The sequence below is a fragment of the Danio rerio genome, chromosome 4 (assembly GCF_052040795.2).
Source record: "Danio rerio strain M-AB ecotype USA chromosome 4, GRCz13ab, whole genome shotgun sequence".
Taxonomy (NCBI): domain Eukaryota; kingdom Metazoa; phylum Chordata; class Actinopteri; order Cypriniformes; family Danionidae; genus Danio; species Danio rerio.
Genome location: NC_141024.2, coordinates 28628835 through 28653895, shown reverse-complemented (window position 1 = coordinate 28653895; position 25061 = coordinate 28628835). Strand labels below are relative to the sequence as shown.

The window sequence follows — 25061 nt, the reverse complement described above, 5'->3', positions numbered from 1 at the left end:
TTCAAGTTCGTGGACTCCAGGGAGGAAAATGTATTCAAGTGCAGCAAGCCTATACTTGTGACTTTATTCCTGTGGACAAGGCTTATATTCCAACTAGAAAGACCGCAACACAATGGCCTCATCTTAAGCATATAGCTCATGAGTTGCCTCCATTACAGAGCTGTGACATAGGATTATTGATAGGTTACGATTGCCCCACTGCTTTAGCTCCAACAGAAGTAATTATTGGTAAGGATAATGAGCCTTTTGCTCTAAAAAACAGAACTGGGATGGAGCATCATAGGCCTTTGTAATCCCCATTTGGATAGACCAGGTAGCCAAAGGTTTGTTCACAGAGTTTCAGTGAAGGAGTTATTGGTTCCATCGGCAAACAAGATCTTGAGGATATTGGAGTCTGATTTTAATGAGAGATGTCCGGATGAAAAACATGTATCCCAAGAAGATTTCCAATTCATACAAATTCTTAGTGAAAATGTCAAGCAGAATGATGATGGACATTATCAGCTGCCTCTTCCCTTCAAGAGTAATGACCCTCCTTTACTACCTAACAACAAGAAACTTGCCCTTGCACGATTGCAACATCTGAAAAGGAAGCTGAAAATTAATCCACAGTATTATGCTAGTTACAGAGGTTTCATGAAAGAGATGTTTGAGGTGGGGCATGCAGAACCAGCCCCTACAATACCTGATGGAGAAACGGTGTGGTATATACCTCACCATGGCATTTATCATGCCCATAAACCAGGCAAATTAGGAGTGGTCTTTGACTGCTCTGCAAAGTTTCATGGTGTCTCTCTTAATGATATGCTTCTCACTGGCCCAAACTTAATTAATTCCTTAATTGGAGTTTTGTGTAGATTCAGGAAGGAGACTGTCGCAGTAACATGCGATATAGAAAAAATGTTCCATCCGTTTGTTGTTCCTCCTGAAGAAAGAGACTTCTTAAGATTCCTTTGGTGGGATAATGAAGACATGGAGGGAGAGCCCCAAGAATACAGGATGGCTGTACATCTATTTGGCGCAGCTTCATCTCCTGGTTGCGCTAATTTTGGTCTTAAATTTTTGGCAGAACAACACAAGTCTGAATATCCGTCTGCCTCTTCCTTCATCAATAAAAACTTCTATGTTGATGACTGGCTGATTTCTGTTCCATCAATTCACAAAGCTAAAGAGTTAATAGTTGAAGCCCAAGACCTGTGCAAGCGTGGGGGTCTACACCTTCACAAATTCAATTCAAATAAAAGGGAAGTCCTAAACTGTGTGAATCCTTCAGAATGGGCACATACCAACGAAGCATTAAATCTGAATCCCTACACAACAGCACATGTTCTGGGCATCCAGTGGTCTATGGATAATGATACGTTTACCTTTGATGTCAAGTTGAAGGAGCAGCCATCAACACGCAGGGGGATTCTTTCAGTTGTCGCCTCCTTGTACGATCCTCTTGGGTTTGTCTCACCCTTTCTCCTGAAAGAAAAACTCATCCTGCAAAAATTGTGTCGTAGAAACATCAAATGGGATGACATTTCTCCCAGGGACTTACTCCCACGGTGGGAGGAATGGAAAGATAGTCTTATAGATTTTAAGTATTTCAGCATTTCAAGATGTTATTATCCACCATCCTTTGGCACTATTGTTAGGACAGAACTGCAAATTTTTTTAGACGCAAGCAATCTAGGATACGTGCATGTTTTTACCTTAGGCTCAAAAATAATAGAAATGAAGTCCACTGCAGTCTTGTAATGTCTAAAGCTAAAGTAGCACCAACAAAAATCAAAAGCATCCCGAGACTGGAACTGTCCGATTCTCAAGTTGTGTTGGCATATGTCAGGCGATTTCATGTGTTTGTTGCGAATCGTGTTCAGGCAATCAGAGACATCACAGATGTAAGTCAATGGCATTATATTAGGACATCTGAAAATCCAGCTGATCACTGCTCGAGAGGCCTTGACATAACGGATACATGCATGTCATCTTGGATCTCAGGACCTAAATTTCTTTGGGAACAAGAATTGTGCCCACCACCTAACCCTTCCAATACTTTGTTGGTAGGTGATCCTGAGGTCAGAGCTGTTCATACTCTTGCAACTAGCTGCTGTGATAGTTCAGACTTTCTCAACCAATTCAATTGATTTTTTTCATGGAGAACTCTTATTAAGCTGATCGTTAGAATTAGAAGACTGGCCTCAAGTCAGAAATTACCCAATGACATTGTCACAGTGGAAGAACAGGTAAAAGCTTCTGAGGTCCTGATCAAGCTTGTCCAAGAAAAGGCATTCTCTCGTGAGATGAAGATGATTCAGGGAGACAAAATTCTTCAAAACTCGAGCATGCTCTTTCAACTTAATCCAATATTGAGAAGAGGCCTTCTTTGTGTTGGAGGAAGGTTGAAAGGGGCATCCTTGAGTGAGGAGCTAAAGCATCCAGTTATCCTGCCAAAGGATAGTCACATAACAGAACTTATTGTGACACACTATCACAAAAAGGTTTGTCATCAAGGGAGGTATCAAACTCTCATGGAACTTCGAGCAAATTAATTTTGGATAATCGGTGGCAGTAAATTGGTGGCTAAATTAATTCACAAATGTGTTCAGTGCAGAAAGCTCCGGCGACCAATAGAAGAACAACAGATGGCTGAGCTTCCTAGAGAGCGTATTGAAGTCTCTGCCCCCTTTTCTTACTCTGGCATGGACTGCTTTGGCCCGTTCATTATAAAAAGGGGTCGAAAAGAATACAAGAGGTATGGCCTTATCTTTACTTGTCTCTGCTCTCGAGCAGTTCATATTGAAATGCTGGAGGATCCGTCTACAGACATGGTGGAGATGCTGGGGACACTTTCATCAATGCCCTGAGATGCTTCATCAGCCTTCGTGGTGCCGTGCGTCAGTTACGTTGTGACCATGGCACGAATTTTGTGGGAGCCAGGAATGAGCTTAAAGAGGCTCTCAATGAATGTGATGTAAAGGCATTGGAACTATTTCTTAATGAGGCCCAATGTGAATTTGTCTTTAATGCCCCCTCAGCAAGTCATGCCAGTGGAGTCTGGGAGCGGCAAATAGGGACCGTTTGCAATGTGCTAAATGCCAACCTGGCTCAGTGTCCGGGCAGACTTGATGATTCATCCTTGAGAACTATGTTTTATGAAGCAATGGCAATTATGAATAGTCGTCCGTTGACTGTAAACAGTTTGTATGACCCCTCATCTCTAGAACCTCTAACGCCAAATCATCTAATTCAAATGAAATCAAAGATTGCTCTTCCACCTCCTGGGAACTTTCAGAGAGAGGACATGTATGCCACAAAAAGATGGCGTCGAGTTCAGTATTTGATAGAGCAGTTCTGGTGTCGTTGGAAAATGGAGTACCTTCTCAACCTTTCTACACGACAGAAATGGCATGTACCTCGCCGCAATCTCAAAGTCAATGACATAATCATCATCAAAGAGGAAATGATGCCCAGAAATCAGTGGCAATTAGGTAGAGTTGTTGAAGTAATTCAGGGAAATGATGGTTTAGTTCGACGAGTTAAAGTTCAAATAGGGGATGGAAGACCATACAAAAAGCAAGAACGGTGCTCAAATCCTACAATTCTTGAAAGACCAGTACAAAAATTAGTGGTCCTGCTTGAGAGCGAGTGAGTGTTTATACAAAGTGACCTTCTTGCATCAGACCATTTCTTTACATAATCTAAAGTGTAGGTGCAATGCATTTTATGTTAATAGGTGGTCATTCAAGTTGAAATCATGTACTGTATGATATGTTTGTGTTAGGTTGTTTATTCACAATAACATGATTTGGTGGGAGTGTAATGACCTCCATCCTCCCTATCCTTAAGTCACCACTAGAGCGCAACGGCCTGTAATTTGGGCTTAGCAGCTCCCCATCCAGCACCTTATAATCAGCATTGGCCGGTGTGTAACAGGTGTTTGTTGTCTCGTGCTGAAAATAAATATGAGCAGCATACTCCAGCAGCTTAACGAATGAGAACCGTTTAGCTCCCCTTTTATGGCAAAGCGGAACGAGGTATGTTTGTATAATTGTTTGCAGCTACTTTGATGTTGTTTATTGAATTGTGCACTGTGTTTAAATGGTGCACTGTGTTTGTTTGTATTGTGAATGTCTGTTTATATTATGCTTTATGTTCTTGTGATTTGTTTACAATGTTTTTTTTTCGTTTGTGTAGTTTTACGGTGTTCTTGTCAACACGGTGACAAGTGAAGCTTTGCAGTGTTTCATGCTATTGAAATAAATCACCGTGCAAGCATCAGTGAGAACTCTCTGCCTCCTTCTTTGATGCCATGGGGCTGCTACAACTAGTAAGTAGTGAACCCAGAAAGCGGGTTAACCAAACAGTCATACCAGACAATGTAATGTGTCACCCGTAGCTATGCGTTACTGCAGTATTTGCTATTTTTTTTTCTTTCGGACGAGATATTAGAATATTTTTGTTCCCTCACAAAAGTGCATAGAAATTATAACAGATTTTAGGCTCAAAGACAAAGCTAAATAAATGAGGAAAGTATTTTTTTTTACCAAATTAAATGGGGAAAATAAAATAAAACAAATAAACTGTCAAAAACAGTTCAGTTTTACGAAAGCTAAAATAAAAAAGGAGAAAATTCAAAAAATAGACTGAAGTCACCAACACTTCAAATTATAATTTATAATTTCAGATCTCAACAAATTCAGTTTCACAAATCACGTTTTGTATTTGTAATGAATGTAAATAAAATAAAAATAAAAATGTGGTTCAGAGTTCAATGTTGAACTCTCAGTTCTTTCAGTTCCAGTTCGATGCAAAAAATTCAGTCCAGAACGAGCTCCAAAAAAAAAAAAAGAATAAAAGTCCAAGTCCAAAAAATGAATAAAAACAAAAATAAGTAATAATGGATGCAGATTATGTTTTATTATACCAGTTCATTGAACAACGGATCAGTTTACTTCCAGGTGCAATCTTTTTAGAGAGGGTGGCTCGCCATGTCACTGAGAAAGCATCCATGGCAGGAACAGATCAGGATTTCAAAGCAGAAATAACGAAGGGGAAACACAAGACACACACACACACGCACATGAAAAATCTGGCCTTGATAAACACAATGCCAAAAAAAACAAGTAATTAATAATTCAATAAACATGTTTAAGGGCGAGGCAGGGGCGCAGTAGGTAGTGCTGTCGCCTCACAGCAAGAAAGTTGCTGGGTTGCTGGTTCAAACCTCGGCTCAGTTGGCGTTTCTGTGTGGAGTTTGCATGTTCTCACAGCCTTTGCGTGGGTGTCCTCCGAGTGCTCCGGTTTCCCCCACAGTCCAAAGACATGTGGTACAGGTGAATTGGGTAGGCTTAATTGTCCGTAGTGGATGAGTGTGTGTGGATGTTTCATAGAGATGGGTTGCGGCCGCTGCAGAGATTCATTTATTCATTCATTCATTTTCTTGTCGGCTTAGTCCCATTATTAATCTGGGGTCGCAACAGCGGAACGAACCGCCAACTTCTCCAGCCAGTTTTTACGCAGCAGATGCCCTTCCAGCTGCAACCCATTTCTGGGAAACATCCACACACACATTCACACACACACTCAAACACTACGGACAATTTAGCCTACTCAATTCACCTGTACCGCATATCTTTGGACTGTGGGGGAAACCGGAGCACCCGGAAGAATCCCACACGAAGGGAGGGAGAACATGCAAACTCCACACAGAAACACCAAATTAGCCAAGGTTCGAACCACCGACCTTCTTGCTGTGAGGCGACAGCACTACCTACTGCGCCACTGCCTCGCCACCCAGAGATTAATTAACTAGATTAATTAATCTAGTATTGATTTCTTACTTGTCAAGAAAAAAAATAACGTGGACTCCACTTTGGACCTGTTTTAATGCTGGATAAAAAAAAATCAGTAGTCCCATGTAGGCAGGAAGATCTGTGGATGACACCCTTGTCCAGTTTCTCATCGTGCAACGTCCATGAAGGTTGGTCATGCTGACAACAAAATCAGGATCTGACCCTTCTGAGTCTGTAGTGTCAGAGGGAGAAGACAATATATCCTTCAGCTCGCTGGAGGGGTCAGGCTCCATAACCATTTTTTAAACTTTGGTACAAGTGAAATCCCTTTATCCTGTTGCTTGCTGCTCTTCACACCAGCAAATAACCAGCAGAATGGCATGCAAATCCACTTACCTCGTTTTTTTTTTTTTAGTTTGTACTTCTCTTTGTAGCGAGGCAGTGACGCAGTAGGTAGTGCTGTCGCCTCACAGCAAGAAGGTCGCTGGTTCGAACCTCGCCTCAGTTGGCGTTTCTGTGTGGAGTTTGCATGTTCTCCCTGCCTTTGCTTGGGTTTCCTCCGGGTACTCCGGTTTCCCCCACAGTCCAAAGACATGCGATACAGGTGAATTGGGTAGGCTAAATTGTCCTTAGTGTATGAGTGTGTGTGTGGATGATTCCCAGAGATGGGTTGCGGCTGGAAGGGCATCCGCTGCGTAAAAACTTGCTGGATAAGTTGGAGGTTCATTCCGCTGTGGCGATTCTGGATTAATAAAGGCTTAATAGGCTCTTGTCGGCTTAATAAAGACTAAACCAACAAGAAAATGAATGAATGAATGACTTCTTTTTGATCTTGTGTACTCCATGTAGTTCTGATAACCGATATGCATATTTGGTTTTTCAAACACATTACACACAATAAGTCTGAAAAGGTCAATAAGTGTGCAAAGGTCACTCTCACACATTTACAGACACCAATACACACACTTTAATTTGCTGTTGTACTCCATATAAAATTGAGAATCTAAGCTTTTTTTTTGGTACAGGCCTATCTGAAGGGTCATTAATGCCAATTGATGATCAACAGTAAAAATGACAAATTTGACCTCTTCCCTACAGGAACATCCAGCAACAATAAAAAATGCATGATTATATGGTGTCAGGGTTTTGTAATAACAAAAAGTGGTTATAATGGAAGTCAATGGGCCAAAAACAGCCAACAGTTAGGGAGCAAAACTGAAAATCTTTTGCTGCACAAAAACTAACAATGCATCAAGGGCAATGTTCTTACTAATCTTTCACATGTCCAAGACTGTGATATAAGGTTAAAAAATCCAGTCCAAAATTACTTTTTATATTGGAAATACAGTCTGGTGAGACCAAGATAGAACTTCATGTCTTTATTTCTAAGTTGTATGCGAGGAGAAAACCAGGCACTGCTCATCACCTGTCTAATACACTCCCAACAGTGAAGTGGCAGCGTCATGTTATGGTGTATTTTTCAGCTGCAGGGACAGAATGAATCGAGGGAAAGATGAATGTGGCCAAGTACAGGTATAATCTGGATGAAAACCTTCTCCAGAGTGCTCAGGACCTCATACTTGGTCAAAGATTAACCTTCCGAACAGTTAATGATTCTAAGCATGCAGCTAAAATAACAAAGGAGTGGCTTCACAACAACTTCGTGACTGTTCTTGAATGGCCAGCTAGATCCCTTACTAAAACCCAATTGAGTATCTATGGAGCAACCCAAAAATGGCTGTCCACAAACGTTTACCATACAACTTCACAGAACTGGATCTGCAAGGAGGAATGGCAGCAGGTGCCCAAATTCAGGGGTAAAAAACTTGCATCTTTCTCAAAAAGACTCATGGCTGTATTAGATAAAAGAGGTGCTTCTACTAAATACTGAGCAAAGAGTCTGTATACTTCAAACCATGTGATGTTTCAGTTATTCTTTTTTAATAAATCTGCAAAAACATAAAAAATTCTGTGTTTTTCTGTCAATATGGGGTAATGATTTTAGCTAATGGCTGCAATATGCAATATGGCTGCAATGGCACAGAGTAAAACATTTAAGATGTTCTGAATACTTTCCATACCCACTGTATATGCACATGCCCTGCAGCCAACTATGTGCCATCACATCTGTGTGGACGGAAACCTCATTCAGGAAATGAGACATTTGCAATGGGTGAAATCCATAGAGGTAAACAGGTTGGCCTGGGCTTCTCTAAAATTAGCTGGACTCTGCAAGGGTAGAGTCACCATTCTCCTAGGAATGTAAGATGCCACAAGAACCTGTCTGCTGCATGGTTAAGCTGGGCAAGGATGTGGACAGTATGCAATTGTATAACATTATAAAATAATAAATGCAGCTAAAGTCTATGCCCTCCGGGTGGTTTAAATAAGTAACCACCAACATACTGTTCATCCAGACCAGTATGCATATTGTTTCCTGCACTGGAGGGGGACCGGCGGACAGCATGAAACAATGCCAACAGTTCCAGGCAATAGCAATGTAGCCATGGTTCAGTCTACGAACCAGCAGCTGCATGCTTGTTGCAAAATGGAAGCATGCAGTGCATCTCAAGGAAAAGTAGAAGAAGAGACTGCAGCTCCTACCATACTTCCAGAATCCTGTGGAGAAGCTGGAGGCATGAGGGAAATTAACCTGTCCTCTGACCTATTCAGAGCCATAGTGAACTGTGTTGTGGTTGTGAACTGGAAGGCAGCCTGTCCCATACTGGCAACACTCAAGAGTTCACACCCAAAGAGAGAACAAAATGCTTTATTTAAAATGCTCTTTTATTGCACTGCAATGTTTTTAAAGCAGGAGTAACTCCACTCATCTCTTGTTGGCATGCCTCAGGGAAACTTGTGTCATCTGACAATAGTGGATGACATGGCGGTGCAGAGAACATGGTCAAGATCTGTGCAGAGGTCACACATGATGACTGGGGAGGGACCGTGATAGCGCAGCTTGGCCAGGGCTTGTACTGATGGTATGTGGCCATGGCAGTGATGGCAGCAGTGTAGGCTATGGTAGTGAGGGATGCAGAAAAGCTTTGTCCAGGAGCTTACCTCTCCAGGTGGTGGCAGCTTGCGGACAGTGAGGGTGGAAGAGCTTGAAGACTGGGAGCACTTCATCCTTCTCCAGGATACAGGGGATATCTAGGAAACCGAGAGTGTTCTACATCTCTCCTTTTATCCTCCACATAGTACCCATCTACTCAGTCAGGATCCTCCAATCACAACAACTGAGGCCACCTAGTAAGACACAGCTATCATATCTTATTTAAGGTTCTAGGTCACAGGCACCCTGTAGGGTGCAAACCAAGACTCTCCTCAAGAAAATGACAGCTCACCCTTCTAAGAAAGTGATGGCCATCCTGATAGATAATGAAGCCTATACATTGTGTGCTCTAGTAGTGGGAGTGCTCACCAAGATGCAACAGTGAGTGTGGGGATAAACTTCTCACAAGAGCAGTGTCTACATGCTAGACTGCCATACATGAAATACAGAAACCTTGACTGTTATCCAACTGGAAACTACTGCATCCAGAAACACACAATCAGTTTGACATGATTAGAAAAGTGTGTTTGCAGACCATGTTGCTCTCTTTGTGAAAACTGCTTTTTATAGTTGCCAAAGAAGCACACAGGGAGAGGAAAAAGATCCCAGCTTGACCACTGTTGCACCATTACACACCCTTGCAAACTGAAGAACATTGGAACTCTGGAAGTCAGGAGCTCAGTAATAGTTAGGATCTTTTCAGAGGTGTGAATGGCTCTGAAGACAAGTCTGAAGTGCTGTCTCACATGTGCTCCTTATAAACTCCTAAATGCGGAGAGAGTGCACTTGTAAGATTGCACTCACAATTCTATAGGCATTTCATTGGCCCTTTAGCATACATTTCAGAGTGATTTGCCCAATCTGCCGTTCTTTCATAACTCAGGCTGACCAACTGAGAGGGAACTAATTTACTACCAAATTCAAAATTTAACACAGTACTCATAAAAAGTATACCAAAACTGAACATAACACTGACACATGCATTGCTGTCTCATTCTTTAAACTGGTGTTTTCAGCTACTGTAGTTATATTTACCTGGGTAATGTTGGAGAATCCAATGATGAATGACACAAGGCAGACAATTAGGATGAAGATTTTTTTTCTCTTCCTTAGGACTGTAGGATATTCATCCATTAAAGCAGTGATGAAGCCTTCCACTGTACAAAACTGTCACAACAACACAAAATTCACAAAAACACAAAAAAAGTCATGCAGTGATTTTGTGGTTTAGAGACTTAAAAAAAAAATCTTATTGGACAACCCCCCCCCCCCCCCAAAAAAAAAAACAACATTTATTTTTTGCAAATTCATTAGTCAGTTATTTTTAAAAATATATGATTTGTGTTCCTGGTATAATAGTATAAACCTTAATATAAATCAGATATTTAAAAAGTTTATAAATATTTTATATTTTCTTACATGATGGATAAAATGGATATTGCTGTTTTTAAAGCTACTAATTTGTATGCGCTGAATTTGTATGTGTGTATAATACCTGACTGTCCAACCCCAGCATCATGAGCATTGAGAAGAAGAGAATAGCCCAGAGTGAAGACATGGGAAGCTGTGTGACAGCTTGAGGATAGGCCAAAAATGCCAAACCAGGACCTGATATTCAACCACCACAAACATCCGAAGTGTCAAAAAATACATTTTTACAGTTTTAAAATTTACAGCAACAAAATCAAATAAAAGGGCACTCATGTGCCATGACTTTTATTATTATTACAAAAATCCCTATTTGAAATTGTAAAAAAAAAAATGTCACAGTTTACAATAAGGTTATATTGTTTAATGTAAGTTAACCTATATGGTAAAATAAACTAAGAATGAAAATACTGTTTGTATTTTTGAGAGTATATATGTATATGTGTACTTTTTTCCTGACAACTTTCAGTTTTAATCAACTACAATTATTTTTAAAATTCTATACTTTTACTCCGAAACTTTTCTCTGCTGCATTATTTAAATTTGCTTGCACTTGTGCAATTGAGTGATCACAACTTCTGCAATTCATTTCATTTTCCAAACAAGCCCATTCATCTAGCAAGTAATTGATAATACTTGATGGTGGCAACTGTTACTCCTGCTACAAACAACAGCAGTGGGGCCCCTAGAACAACCCTGGCCATATTTTTGAGAAATATACAGAAATATTGATGTTTAAAAACTCACCCTCTCATGTCAAGAAATGTATTGAAATAAAGTGCAAATTCAGCAGTCGAGGGTGTCTAAAAGTATTTTACATTTAAAATCTTTTTTTTTTATGTAAAACTTTATTTTTCAAATAAACCTTTATTATTATTATTATTAATTTATTCATTTTTTTTCGGCTTAGTCCCTTTATTAATCTGGGGTCGCCACAGCAGAATGAACTTATCCAGCACGTTTTTAGGCAGCGGATGCCCTTCCAGCATCCATCTCTGGGAAATTTATTATTAATATTATTTTAGATACAATTATTTCAGATACTTTTAGAGGTTTTACTCATGTAAAAATCTAAACAGCGACTTTAACATTGTCAAAGTGATTACATAGTAAGATATTTTTAGTTTTAATTAATTATGGCTTTCAAGTACTTTATGAAACCCTATGCAATTTTAAAAAAATGTGCTTGTCAACTTTATTTACTGTAATGTATCAACAAGAACTAACAATGAACTACTATGTTTTATTAAAATATGAGTAATAATCAATAAAAGTTTTGTTCATTGTTCATGTATGAAACACATTAATTAATGGAACCTTATTGTAAAATGTTCATAACACTTAAAGTTCAGATGTTTAAAAAGTATAGAGTAGTGCAGGAATTATTGTAAAGTCCAGAAAAATAATTTGCCATGTGTTCCCTTATGATTTTAAAATACAACTTTCTAAAGTTTTTTTGATTAATTTTTATTTCAGTAAAAGAGTACAACACCTGCAACAAACATAATACATTACATGATAATAGACCTAATTATCCCAAAACACTAATATAATTTGTTTAAGGATTGTTTTTTTTTCCTAAACCCTCCTTTCTGTGATGTTAATCTGCAGTGATTGTTGTGACTGGTCTACTGCATGCAGTGCGAGTTGAAAATTAAACACCCATCATGGCTTATCAAGACAAAGTTGACGCACAGGCTGCTATGGTACAGAGTGGACCCAGTGCTGAAAACTATTAAATCAATGGAGATAAATACTATCACATTGCTCTATTCTTAACCATAACTACAAACTATGACAACAACATGCCTTCAGTTTTAATTGTACTATTTTGAACATTGACAATGGTGTGCCATCTGCACAAGCTTGTAGGAGTTGCGGTTTTGTTGACATGGCTTAAACCACTGAAATAAAAACAAATACAGTGCCTTCTATGTCTGGTGTACAAGAAAAGCTGATAGTGGCCATCAATGACAGAAGCCACAGGAGTGCAAGATCAGAATCCTGTTTAAATTGGTAAAGGAAGTAGCATGTGTTGTGTTTTCCATACGTTTTGTGTTGTGTACGACACCACAGCCAGTTAACCCTCTGAGGTCTAAAGTATCACCTGCAATACCAGCCTTTACCTACAGCACCCCTATCCCTCCCAACCCCGCTTTTCACTTACTCAACAAGGGAGAACTACACTAAGAAATAAATCAATAAGCTAAAATAACAAAACAAAAAGGAAACATTAAACTGTAGGAAATAAAATGCAAAGAAAAAATAGGTTAACTTACTGAAACAAAAAGGGGGGATAATATAAAACCAATAAACTAAACATTAAAGCTACAATAATAAATAAACAAGACAAGGGACATAAATACTTAAATAAAAAAGGATAAATACTATTAGGAAGACCCGAAAGGCTCAGGAACACATACGGAACAGACTCACGATCAGACAGCACAGACTCAGAGAACCAACAACCACCAACATGTAACAATGAACATGCAAAGACACAAGGGAAGACATGGTGTAACAGAAAAGCCAGGGGAAACAAACTAGGGGCAAGGGTGGAAAGCAAGAATGGGAGGATTCAGGTAGCCTAAGCTCAGAAGGGCTGGAACAAGGACGTAAAAACTAGGATGGTTTAGGGGTGACAGATCGGGTAAACTGGAAGGTCTAGACAACATAAAGGGGGGAACAACGAGTTATCTAGGGAAAGAGATGATAGATGGAGACTTGAACCAAGGCTTGAAGTATGGAACACATCTAGGGGGGCCCTCCGGGGCTGCAGGAACTGACTCAGGGTTTGAATATGAGGAGCCCTCCAGGGCTGCTGGAACTGACTCTGGGGAAGAAGTTGAGACTAGACTGTGCTCAGGTACAGGAGTGGAGACAAGACTGTGATCAGAGGCAGCAGAAACAGATTTATTGACCAGAGTGGAAACTAGACTATGTTCAGGGGTAACAAGCACTGGTTTAAGGACTGGAACAGGCACCGGACAGAGTTCATGAGAAATAACTTGTGGACTGAAACTATCTCTGGAAAACAATCAGGGGTTAAAGTCGGCACTGCACTGTGTTCAGGAGTTGAAGTTTTGATTTGAAGATTGGAGCCCTCTCCTGATTCTCGATAGGGGCTGAAGTCAACCTTGAGAAGTCTCTCGTAGGGGCATGAGCAGACTCTTGGGCTTAAGTCTTCATCTCACAGTGCTTGGGGACTGGGGAATTTTCTGAATACACTCAGTGGATAATGTGGCAGTGGCACTATCAGTGGCACTATGCTGTGCTCAAGAGCTACTCTCTCTAGAGTAGGAGCAGGCCCTGTAGGTACTCTACAAGCAGCCTCTGGGGGAACCCTTTCTGGATTGGATACAGGAAATTCACTCTTAATAGCATTGGTGAGGAGTGCCAGGAACTCATCAACAGACTTGGCAAGACTGGCATATAACTGCTGCAAAGTCAAAGGACTGCTCGGGACTGACCTCATCAGCTGTGATAGGGAGAACAGGGTACTCTGTGCTTCCCTCTGTGGCCAGTGGCCATACCGGGCAGACTAAGAGCCCCAGGCATGGCTTGCATGACCAGAACACTGTGAGCAGACTGCTTAAAAACAGATTCTGGGAAGTCAGATACAGCAGGTTACTCAGAGATGGCCTCTGTGGACGAAATATGACTGTTAATCTTAACATAACAGATATCAGTGGACACAACAAGAACATATTATAAGGAAGGGTTGATAACACTTGGATCAGTGGGGACACAAAGACTACGGAGTTGAGAAGCAGCTGACTATGGGGCATGCTTCCTTTTCCTTCACTTAAGATGGGTGGAAACTGCACACTTGGCCTCTGTAGTATCGGCAGCAAACTTGGAGGATTTAGGTGAAGTGGCCAGAAACACATCAACTCAGAGACAGGAACAATCACAGTAAGCTGTAACGTAGGATCAGGGTTAATAAACTGAAAAGCAGTGATAGATTTAACAGTCTTGAGGGTAATAATACAGACATTCATATGTTTCAGATTTGAGTGTGGTGGACTTGACTGGCTTAGGGGAAACTTTCCTAAATAGAGCTTTCACAGAGATGATGTGGTCACACAGCGATGCAGCTAGCTGAACCACCGGCTCTCTGAAAGCCCATGGCTTCAATGTGGGAAAGGAAACATAGTCTTGGACTTAACTAGACTGGGAAGGGAGGGTGGGTTGGTAGCAGGTAGCAGGGTAAGTAGCTTACCAGGGTTCAAGGCATTTCCCACCACTGCTGTCACAATGCTGCCAGTCTCTCCAGAGCAATGGAAAATAGAGCAGTGAGGCTGCTGGGTCCAGGTTTTGGCCTGTCACAGGATAAGGAAGGATGACCCAAATGCAGAATGAGTGCAGGGGGTATTCATTGACAAAGTGATATGAAATAGGGGTTAATTAGGGAACAGTTAAATAGGTGATGCATGGGTTAGTGCTGGTGAGTCCTGGAAGGAGCAAACAGATGAAAGGGGAAGTGCTAGAGTGCCTTGGAAGGAGCAGTCAAAAGTGCTGGGAGGCTAGCAGACAGAGCAGAGAAGGTCAGGCCAGGTAGGATGAGGTCAAGGCCTTGAAATGGGCCATGTATACCAGTGATACTGAGTGTAGTTGTCTCCCCAGTGGCAGCCTGATAGAGGACACCAGCAGCCAAGGACTCACAGTGGCCAGGGCTAGACTGAGGCAATAGACAAGCACAAAAAACACAAAAACTGACAGGGGCATCTAAACTAAGAAATAAAACAACAAAATAAAATAAAACCAAAAGTAAATATTAAACTGTAGGAAATAAAATGCAAAGAGAAGATAAGTTAACTTGCTGAAATATAAAGGTAGGAAGTGAGGCTACTGAGACTAACAAGAAGTACAGTAGATGAGCTAAACAAGAGGATGTGGCAGCTGAAAACGAGGGAGAAACAGAGAAGCACATGGCAGACACAAGCATAGGTTGAGCCATGTGCTCAGACACAAAATAAATATAGACAAATACAATGTAAACAGAAAGAGCTTTGAGGGTTTCAGTTTTATTGTCCAACCCCTGTATATCCCCAACCCCAAATCAAAAAAAAATTTGGCACAGTATTGAAAATTATAATAATTTAAAAAACATTAAACTAAAATTAAAATTTAGTGATGTCAAAATTAATTTTGACATGTATTTCATTGCACACAATACACCTACTATTATTTAATGTGTTCTTCATTATTTGTATTTTTTTTTTTAATATATACATATTCCAATTTTGGTTCTTGCAACATTAAGTTGGAACAGTAACAGACCACAGTACACACTTCCACTGTGGGATGGTCCATCCCAAATGCGTGCAAGCCCATAGAAGTCTACAATGCTCCTGAACACTGTTAACATAGGGCTTCCTTTTGGATCAGAGCAATTTTAACTGCCATTTGTGGATGTTTTGTGGTATTTGGCTAAGTTTGCCAAAGTAGTCCTGATCCTATGTGGTGATATTGCTTATAGATGAATGAGGATTCTTGATGCAGTGCCGCCTTAGTATCTAGGGATCGGAGATTAGGGTTGTTCAGCTTCACGCACTGAAATTCCCCCAGATTCCTTGACTTGTATGTAACAAATATGGCTGACCAGACACATAATTATTTTGCTTTATTCAACAACTGAGCCAACTTTTGCCCAGGGAAGACTCGAAACCTGATTCCAAGGTATTTATGACCCAAAAGGAATGTGCCATGCAGCACTGAACAAAGAACGGTTCAGGACTTAAGTTCCTTGCTTAAGACTGGTATTTTAATGTAAACTTTACTCTCTTTATGTGTAATCATGTGTTTTGTAACATTTTCCTTGCTTCTGTATTAAGAGTATTTTTAATAATTCTGTATACAAAGTTAAACTCGACCAAAGCCAAACAAACTCATAAACGGTTCAAGTTTAGACTTGTCATAAAGCTTACTTGCTGTACTAATTAATCGTTGACATTTTATGTTAATACGAGTACAACATGTTAACATTTTAAGAAACTTTAACATTTCTGTCCCGACTTGCATAAAATTTGCCTATGCAAATTCTTCTGCCTCGGACAATGACCCATAAACCCATGATGCAGAGAAGTTAGTTTCTAATTGGTCAACTTTCCATGGAGGGTGGATCCGAACCCGCCCTATATAAGCTTGGGACCAAAGCTACGCCTCTCTCTCTGCTCTGAACTTTTTTTCAAGCTTCCTGCAAGGTTTTCAAGCTCTTCAACCTCTTCAAACTCTCTGCAACTTCTTCAGAAAGAACTCTTTTCTCAACTCCTTTCCCTGAAACCTCTTCATCTACAAGAACGAGACCTAAGCAGAGAAATCTCCAAGAAAGCAGGCGGAGACCCAGACGGAAAGGGTTAATTGCACAGCTCGGACATTTCACATCCCCGATACCTTCTTTTTGTTATTTTTCTATCGAGAGTGAATTTAATTATGTTTGGTTCGCTTGGTTTGCTCTTACAAACTTCGAGGTTCTCCCATCATTACATCCTCTCAAACTCTTACTTTACCTTCTTTACTCTCCTTGTGTGAATTTGTCTTTGTTTTAGCTGTTAGTTTCTGTTAGATTAGTCAATAAAGTTTAATTTTGTATAAAGAAAGGTGCCTGTGTATATTCATGAATCTAATGTCTTAAACTTTGATCTTGTTACCCATCTCAAACTTAATGGGTTTTATTTTAATAGCGTCACTGAACGATTAATTTGTTCGGATCTAAAGAGTCGATTCATTTGAAGCACCGTTCAACTGAATCTTCCTCCCGTTAAGCTAGTCTGATATGTATAATGGTCTAGAAGATACGCGAGCACTGTAATCTAAATCATAACTCGCAACATTATAACGGTAGAAAAGGCACAGGAAGAATAACCTTGAGCTAATTTATTACAGTAATAATGGTATAGATATGCGAGCACTCTAATCTACATTATAATTTGTTACAGATTAATAATGTAGATATGCGTGCAAAGTTAATGTACATTATAATTAATTTGCTACATTGTTTATTGGTGGAGAATAAACGAAGCATTAAATATTATATGTATTATATGTTATGTACTGTTAAAGGTGAAAAATCTCAATGGCTTCCTATCTTTCTTTGAAGAACATTATTTTTAAACATTTAAATAATTCTCTCACATATTTGTTGGCAAACCGATAATTACATAATAATAATCACCTGCTGACATTACCTGTTTCAAATCACATCAGTATTTAACCAATCAATCAGATTACTATCCCCAAACTGCCCGTTTCAACTTTTTGGAAATGTGTTGCAGGTCTGAATGACAGGAAAGGATTTATATTTACAAATTAAGTGACGTTGACCTGACAAAACATTAAATATTTTGTATTCATATTGTCTGCAATGATACACAAGTCAAAGTAATTTTGAAAATCACTACTTTTTTAATTTGTCTGTTCCATACTGTCCCAACTTTTTACACCTTTTTTTACAGGTGCTGGTCATAAAATTAGAATATCTTCAAAAAGTTGATTTATTTTTACTAATTCCATTCGAGAAGTGAAATTTGTATAATGTATACATTCATTTCACGCAGAGCAATATATTTCAAGTGTTTATTTCTTTTCATTTTGATTATTTTGATGACTTTTTAAGGATGAGTATATTTGTACATATACTGCTGTATGTACGAACAGCAATTTAATGCTAGTCGTGTTCATTTCTTACAGCTCATACCTTTTTAATGGTTTATTTTGATTGTCTGCAATATTTCTTTCTGGATGTTACAGAATCCAGACAGCCTATAACAAGTGATACACAGCACCACGGCAGATGTGTGTGCTCTCTCTTATTCACATATACACACAGCACCATGGCAGATGCATGTGCTCTTTATCTTTTTGAAACGCTTTATTGTTATACTGCTTGAACGCTATATTGTTATACGCTTTCATTCAAATTACACCAGAGTTACTGACCGCTACCGCCTTTTATTCAAAACTTTATGCAGACCTCTAACATGGGCTCCCTTTGGCTCACTGAAGACCAGACAAGCTGCAGCATTCTAGATCCTCTGTAGAGGCATGACAGTGCAGGATGAGAGACCAGCAAGAAGAGAATTGCAGTAGTCTAGCCTTGAAATGACAAGAGCTTGGGCTAAAAGTTGTGCAACATGATCTGTTAAAAAGAGTCAAATTTATTGGTTGTTGAAGAGTGCAAACCTGCAAAATCAAGAGGTGTTAGCAATGTGTCCTTGAAGGACAACTGATCATCCATGATTACACCAAGATTCCTTACCGAACTACATGGGGAAATGGTGGATGATCCCAGCTGGATTGACAACGAGGACAAGAAGTTCAGTTTTTGCCAGGTTAAGCAGTAGGTGGTGGTTTTTCATCCAAGCCGTGATATCCTCAAGGCTGTGTGAGATTCTTGCAGCTACCATGAGGTCATCTGTATTAAATGAAAGATAGAGCTGTGTGTCATCAGCACAGCAATGATAAGAGAAACCTCATGATTTGATGATGGTTCCCAGTGATGTGATGTAAACAGAACATAGTAGGGGATATGGAACAGATCCCTGTGGCACACCAGTGGCCAGCTGATGAGGTTTTGATACCTCTCATTTCAAAGTAACTCTCTGCTTTGTGCTCAATGATCTGCTTGTGAAGTAAGACTGCAACCAGCAGAGTGGGGTTCCAGTGATGTTCATTGAGAAGAGGTTGGACAGTAGAATATGGTGATTCATTGCATCAAAAGCAGCAGACAGGTCGAGTTAAAGTAGAATAAATGATGTACAACCTGCTTTGGCAATCCACAGGGCTTCAGTGACTTAAAGACTTTAAAAATGTCCACATTTGAATTGGTTTGCATACATCAGGTTATTGTGAGATAAAATGTGAATATCTAGTTGAAAACAACGCTTTCTAGTGTTTTGCCAATGAAATGAAGGAGAGAGACTGGTCTGCAATCTTCAACCAGTGAGGTGTTGAGTGATGGTTTTTTGAGCAGTGGGGTTACACAGGCCTGCTTAAATGTAGTTGCAGTGCCAGTGTGAAGTGAAGTGTTAATGATGTGTGTTAGAGTCGGCACAAGGATTGGAGATTTGTTCTGCATATGGGCGTAATGGAGAATTTTAGATCTCTATCCTCCATAAGGAGTGAGAAGGATAAGAACGAATTCTCAGCAGAGGGTGTTATTTGATGGAGGAATGGGATGTGTTGGAAAACAGATTTGAATGCTGATGAGTGTTTTTTTTTTTTTTTTTTTTTTGTAAAAAATGAGACACAGTGGATAGCAATGCAGCAGGTCTCTTGCCATGTCTATTTCAACCATTAACCCTACTGGTAATCTGTATGATTTTAAACATAGGAGTACACAGCAGCACAAATATAGGGGATGTGTATGAATGGTAACAAACTCAACTGATAAAAGACAAAGTCTGCCATTTTTCAATTTTTGTACAGCTCTCTCCACAAAAATGTTTGCTACCCACAAACAGCTTTACTGTATCAGTAGCCCGGACAGCATTGCGGGGAAAGCTATGCAACAAACCCAGCAGATCATGGAAACAAACACATACGACCCTCCATGAGCAGCTAAATACTGTGTGCCGTGCATAGTCTGGTAGCTCTGTCATCGGAAAGCACATGCTCTCATGAATAATTAAGAAGCAGGGTCTTCTCATAGGATAAAAAAACTCAGCTATAAATAATATATGACAGGCAGTCAAGCACTACTTCACTTATTTTGATCCTGCCCCAAAAATGATTTTAAACCCGGAAGATGAAATTAGCTTACAAAAGCTCAAAATTATCCAGGTTTATCCATAATTAAAGCCAACAAGTGCTAATGTTGTCCTAGGGTGCTTTCACATCTGTGGTTCATTTCATTTGGTCCCGACCAAGGGCAACAGCATTTGTAGCATTTTCAGCCACTTTTGGTTCCTTTTCACACTACACTGATTGCTTTGGTCCAAACCCGCTGAAAAGAAATGTGTGACAAAATCCATGTCACTCATTGGCCAGATGTTATTGAACGTACAGTCAGAATTAACAGGCAGGAAAATACCAATGAAACTAATTAACAATAGAGCATAATTAATCAACCTGGCAGACACAAAATGTTGCTTTTTACTATGGGACAACTGCACAGGCTGATTGTATACCTGGTCATAGTGTATTATATAGTTTTTATACATTACTTTATACAAACTATACATTATGAGAATAAAGCAGCTGTGGCTGGAAAACAATGTTTTATTGCACTGCAAATGGCAAAGGTGCATCACAAATTACTTCAGGAGGAGGAACTTATTTTAACTAAACTGCGACATGGTCATCTTCTGGAAATAATACCAACAATGCATCCGGTAATGTTTTTTTCTTTCACCAACATTTTTTTTTAACTGTTGGTAAAGTGCTGTTAACAAATATTTTTTCCTGCACATCCAACAATGCACAGCACATCAGATTACGGCAACTGGATTGTTACAAAAAGGGAAAGTTCGGTTTGCGGCCTATTCTAGTTTGGATCATGTTCTCAACACAAACAAACCGCTCCAGGGTTTGTTTGAAAGCATACCACCTCTTCTCGTGCAATTGCTGCATTTACACCTGCCTAAATGAACCGCACCAAGAGGGAAAACGATTTCTAGTGCAATTTAACCAAACTAAATATGGCGGGTGTAAAAAACTGATTAAGTCTTGATTAATGCTCAAAAAGTCTTGATTCTGATAAAGTCTTGATTAATGCTCAAAACACACAAATCTGTTAAAATCTTTAAAAAAGAACTTAAAGGTTTCTTGAACCTTTTACAAATAATTCATCCCGACAATTAAATTAAAATCCAAAAACTGTTTCACTTAGGAAATACTGCTTTCAGACTGGAAGACCCCTTACACTTATGAATTTATACCAATGACTAGAAATATGTAACTGTAAAACTTTCAATGCAAAATACTTTTTCCCCAAGAAAGAAATTAACACTTTATGACTAATAATCTGAGGCAGCACAGTGGCTCAGTGGTTAGCACTGTCGCCCCACAGCAAGAAGGTCACTTGTTCAAGTCCTGGGTCGATCAGGTGACATTTCTGTGTGGCGTTTGCATGTTCTCTCCTTGTTCACATGGGTTTCCTCTCTGTGCTCTGGTTTCCCCCACAGTCCAAAGACATGCACTGTAAGTGAATTGGATGAACTAAATTGGCCATAGTGTATGAGTGGAGTGTCAATGTGACAGTGTTTTGGTGTTTCCCAGTACTGGGCTGCGGCTGGTAGGGCATCCACTGCACAAAACATATGCTGGACAAGTTGGAGGTTTATTTTGATGGCCCCTGACAAATCAGGGACTAAGCTGAATGTCAGGGACTAAGCTGTTTGTTTGTATTAGCCACATGTTCCTTTGTTTGTTCTCCTGATTGTTTCTCTCCACCCCCTCGTTCTCATACTTTTAGTTTATTTGCTTCACCTGTCTTTGCTTATTTTCTCCTCATTAGCTCCCCTATTTATTTTCTTGGTTTGTGCTGTTCTGTGCCAGATTGTTGTTTGCTTCTGACTGTGCAATATCAAATATAGGTAAACTGAATGTTTTTAGTTAACCTTTTTCTGTTTGACTTCGAGGTCCGTTCTTCGTACGTGGATTACTCAATTAGCTGGATTTGGATATTGACGATTTGACACGATCCAGGATCGTTTCGTTCTTCAAAGCTGATCCGAGAGTTGTTGTCATAGCAAAAGTTCTGCTAGGTCAAACCTGATCGGGAGCAGGTTCAGTTCATATAAACAGGATTAGATCGGCTCAGTTCAAGCAAAGATAATAGAGAAAGTATGTTCTGAATTCTGATATTTTCTTACAGTAGTGGTTGTATACACTTGGGAATATGGTACATATTTTTTATTTATATATATATATATATATATATATATATATATATATATATATATATTTATATTTATATTTATTTATATATATATAGTTATAGTCATTAATAAAATAAAGTTATACATATTAATAAAACTTATGCAATCTGCACCCTCGAAATGAAAGTTCAAAGACTGCCACCTAGTGGTGCAAAGAGAAAACTTATTGATATGAACGCTTTAGATCGCTTTAGTACAAATTGTGTATGATAGAAATGCAGAATATGTGACTTTTTTTTTAAAAGCAATAATACATTTATGCAGTCATAAACATGTTTTGACAGTTAATAGTGATTTGATGCTTCACAAAAGTTGCAGACGCCTTTACCAATATCAAAATGCTTTTGTAAACAACCAGTTATTCTTTACACAGATTAAAAAACGGCTACTATAATATAGACAATATTTTCTAAATGTAGAACTAAATACACTGATTTGCATTTATATACATGATGAATACTCTTGACACATGAAAGTGTAAAGCCTGCAGCTCACAACAAATGTGGAAGGTTTTGCGTGTCATATTTAACAAGCCGTTTACTGCTAATTTGATGTAATTTTGCTCGCATGGATAATTGAATATTAATCAGATGATGTCATTACGCTGCTGTGCCGTCAGCCAATCGCTGCATAGCTAATCATGATTTCGAGGATCGATAGATCTGTCCTTCACAACACACGCAGCGATATCAGATCAGTTTATCCAGACATTCTAATAAAGAACCAAATTAGCGAGAGATCAGTTATCATGATGAAAAGATCCAGGATCTGCCAAATCATCTTAGATCATTTAAGCGAGGTACGAAGAACGGACCCCAGGACTCTCTCCCTACCTTCCCAGCCTTTCTTTGTAGTACCTGGCTTGCCTGAAGTCTTTGCTCTTGTGCTGCCTGAATTTAGGATGTCTTGGACACTGGCCTGGTTCTGACAATTACACCTGCCTCTGTTTCTACTGGCCAGTCTTTTTTTTTTTTTTCCCTGGTTAATTCCGGTCATTCTCTCCCCCTCAACTACTCCAATAAAGTCTGCAAGTTTTTTTTCTTTTGCCATATATTTCTTTTTTTTTTTTTTGACTAATAGTTTCTTGTTCTTTCTATTAGATTAAGAAGACTGCTTGCTGAAGAGCATTTTTGTTCCATCTGTCGAGTTTTTGTGTCTTTTTCCCTGAAACTGAGACATTGCCTGTAGACGATTTTTTTTTTCTTTTTCAATTTTGCATTCTTGCTTATGGACTGATCTGTGAGAATTTTCTACAATAAATCATTGTCTTCATCTGCATTTGGGTTTTTTTTTATTTACTGGCCCTGACAGAATGACTGAATGAATGACTAATCTCTGAATGCAAAACTTATTAAAATTGAATGACTGAGTAATCAAATGCAAACCTTTAAATCCAAGACACATAAGAAATAACTTTTTACAATTAGTATCTATAAATGTAAACCTTATCAATGCAAAACCCTATTGCTTGGCCTAGGTGACAGCTGGAATTATTGTCCCAACAAGCAGAATATTAATCCAGGCAAAACAAACACATGCTTACTATAAATGGCACTCACAAGCTAAATGACACCACGCTTCACTGAATGCTGAGGTCACTCCAAGTTTAATAATTATATGTATATTTTGCATATAAATACTTGTACCTATAAACATAAACGTAATACACATAAACACATTGGTTTGATAGTGGCCTGATAAATGACATTAGAATGTATAGTTTTTGACAGATTGCTATTTACTATTTTTTTTAACTTTAACAATCCTAACACAGGTTAAGCTGATTGGTAGTTGTGCTTCTAATTGTGAACATGAAAGTATCAACATGGGAATCCTAAAAAGAACTTCCTAATTACCTAAAAACAAGAATAATTCATAAACATTAATTAGAAGAATCACAGAGGTGTAAAGTCTCTACCTCCACAGTCAGAAATATAGTAAGAAAACGCAAGGCCACAGGAACAGTTCTTGTGAAGGAAAGATGGGCTAAACCAAGAAAAATATCTGTTAGAATGGCTAAAGACAAACCACACACCACCTCCAAAGAGTTCCAGGAACTTTTTGCTGCTAATAATGTAATTGTATATTGTTCTACAGTCCAGTGCACTTTTCACAAAGAACTGCTCAATAAAAGGTGATGCAGAAGAAGGCTTTTCTGCATTCTGAGAAGAGTCATTTGAGGTATGCAAAGGCTAATCTGCGACAATCCTGAATCATTTTGGAAAAATATACTGTGAACAGATGCCACAACCATAGGCGTTTTGCACGATATAAAAGGAACACAGGTTTCCAGGAGAACGATGGTAAGCACTGGAAAACCTTGTCAGTATTGAAAGTTGCATGGATTCCACCCAGTATCAGCAGAATCTAAAGAACAATGCTCAGAAATCAATCAAGACGTTTAAGTTACAGCAAGGTTGGATGTTCCTGCAGGACAATGACTTAAAGCACAGTTCCAGATCTACCAAGAAATTCATGCTTAGACATGACATGATACAATGTTTTAGAATGGCCATCTCAGTCCCCAGACTTGAACATGATCAAAAATCTATGGATTGATTTGAAAAGAGCCGTTCATGCTTGGCACCTATCAAACCTGACTGAACTGAAGAAATTGTGCAAGAAGGAATGGCCCAAAATGCCTTCAAGAATTCAGAGACTTATCCTTGGCTATTGTCACAATCACACAAGAAAGACCATGATGTAAAAATCTTTAAGGGTATTTATTTGTGCATGGCAGCAATAGCTGAGAGATAAAGCAGGTAAGTGGTGTAGCACAGGGAGAGCGATCTCATATACATTTCAAATGGTAAGTTTCAGATCTTCGGTAATACACCAACATAACTTTAGTCACTTCCCTTATGCAGGTGTATTTTCATCCGCAGGAGAAAGAGGACATCCACGGAAAAGCACAGG

General features: G+C 39.2%; 1 protein-coding gene across 3 annotated transcripts in view; it reads right to left on the bottom strand.

The window, feature by feature from the left end:
* slc6a1l (solute carrier family 6 member 1, like) overlaps positions 1-25061 on the bottom strand; it is a 92798-nt gene that overhangs the window by 11876 nt on the left and 55861 nt on the right. Inside the window, exons 9-13 of one of the 3 annotated variants that reach the window (XR_015483251.2) lie at positions 14860-14944; positions 14486-14585; positions 13734-13868; positions 10331-10443; positions 9871-10002 (exon numbers count right to left, since the gene is read on the bottom strand). Coding sequence is in view for 2 of the 3 variants with exons in the window: in XM_087248302.2 (XP_087104428.2) it covers positions 9871-10002; positions 10331-10443; positions 14486-14585; positions 14860-14944 (430 nt within the window). In the remaining variant the exon portion in view is untranslated. The remainder of the gene's footprint in view (positions 1-9870; positions 10003-10330; positions 10444-13733; positions 13869-14485; positions 14586-14859; positions 14945-25061) is intronic. The other 2 variants (XM_087248302.2, XM_087248303.2) reach the window with 2 other exon arrangements.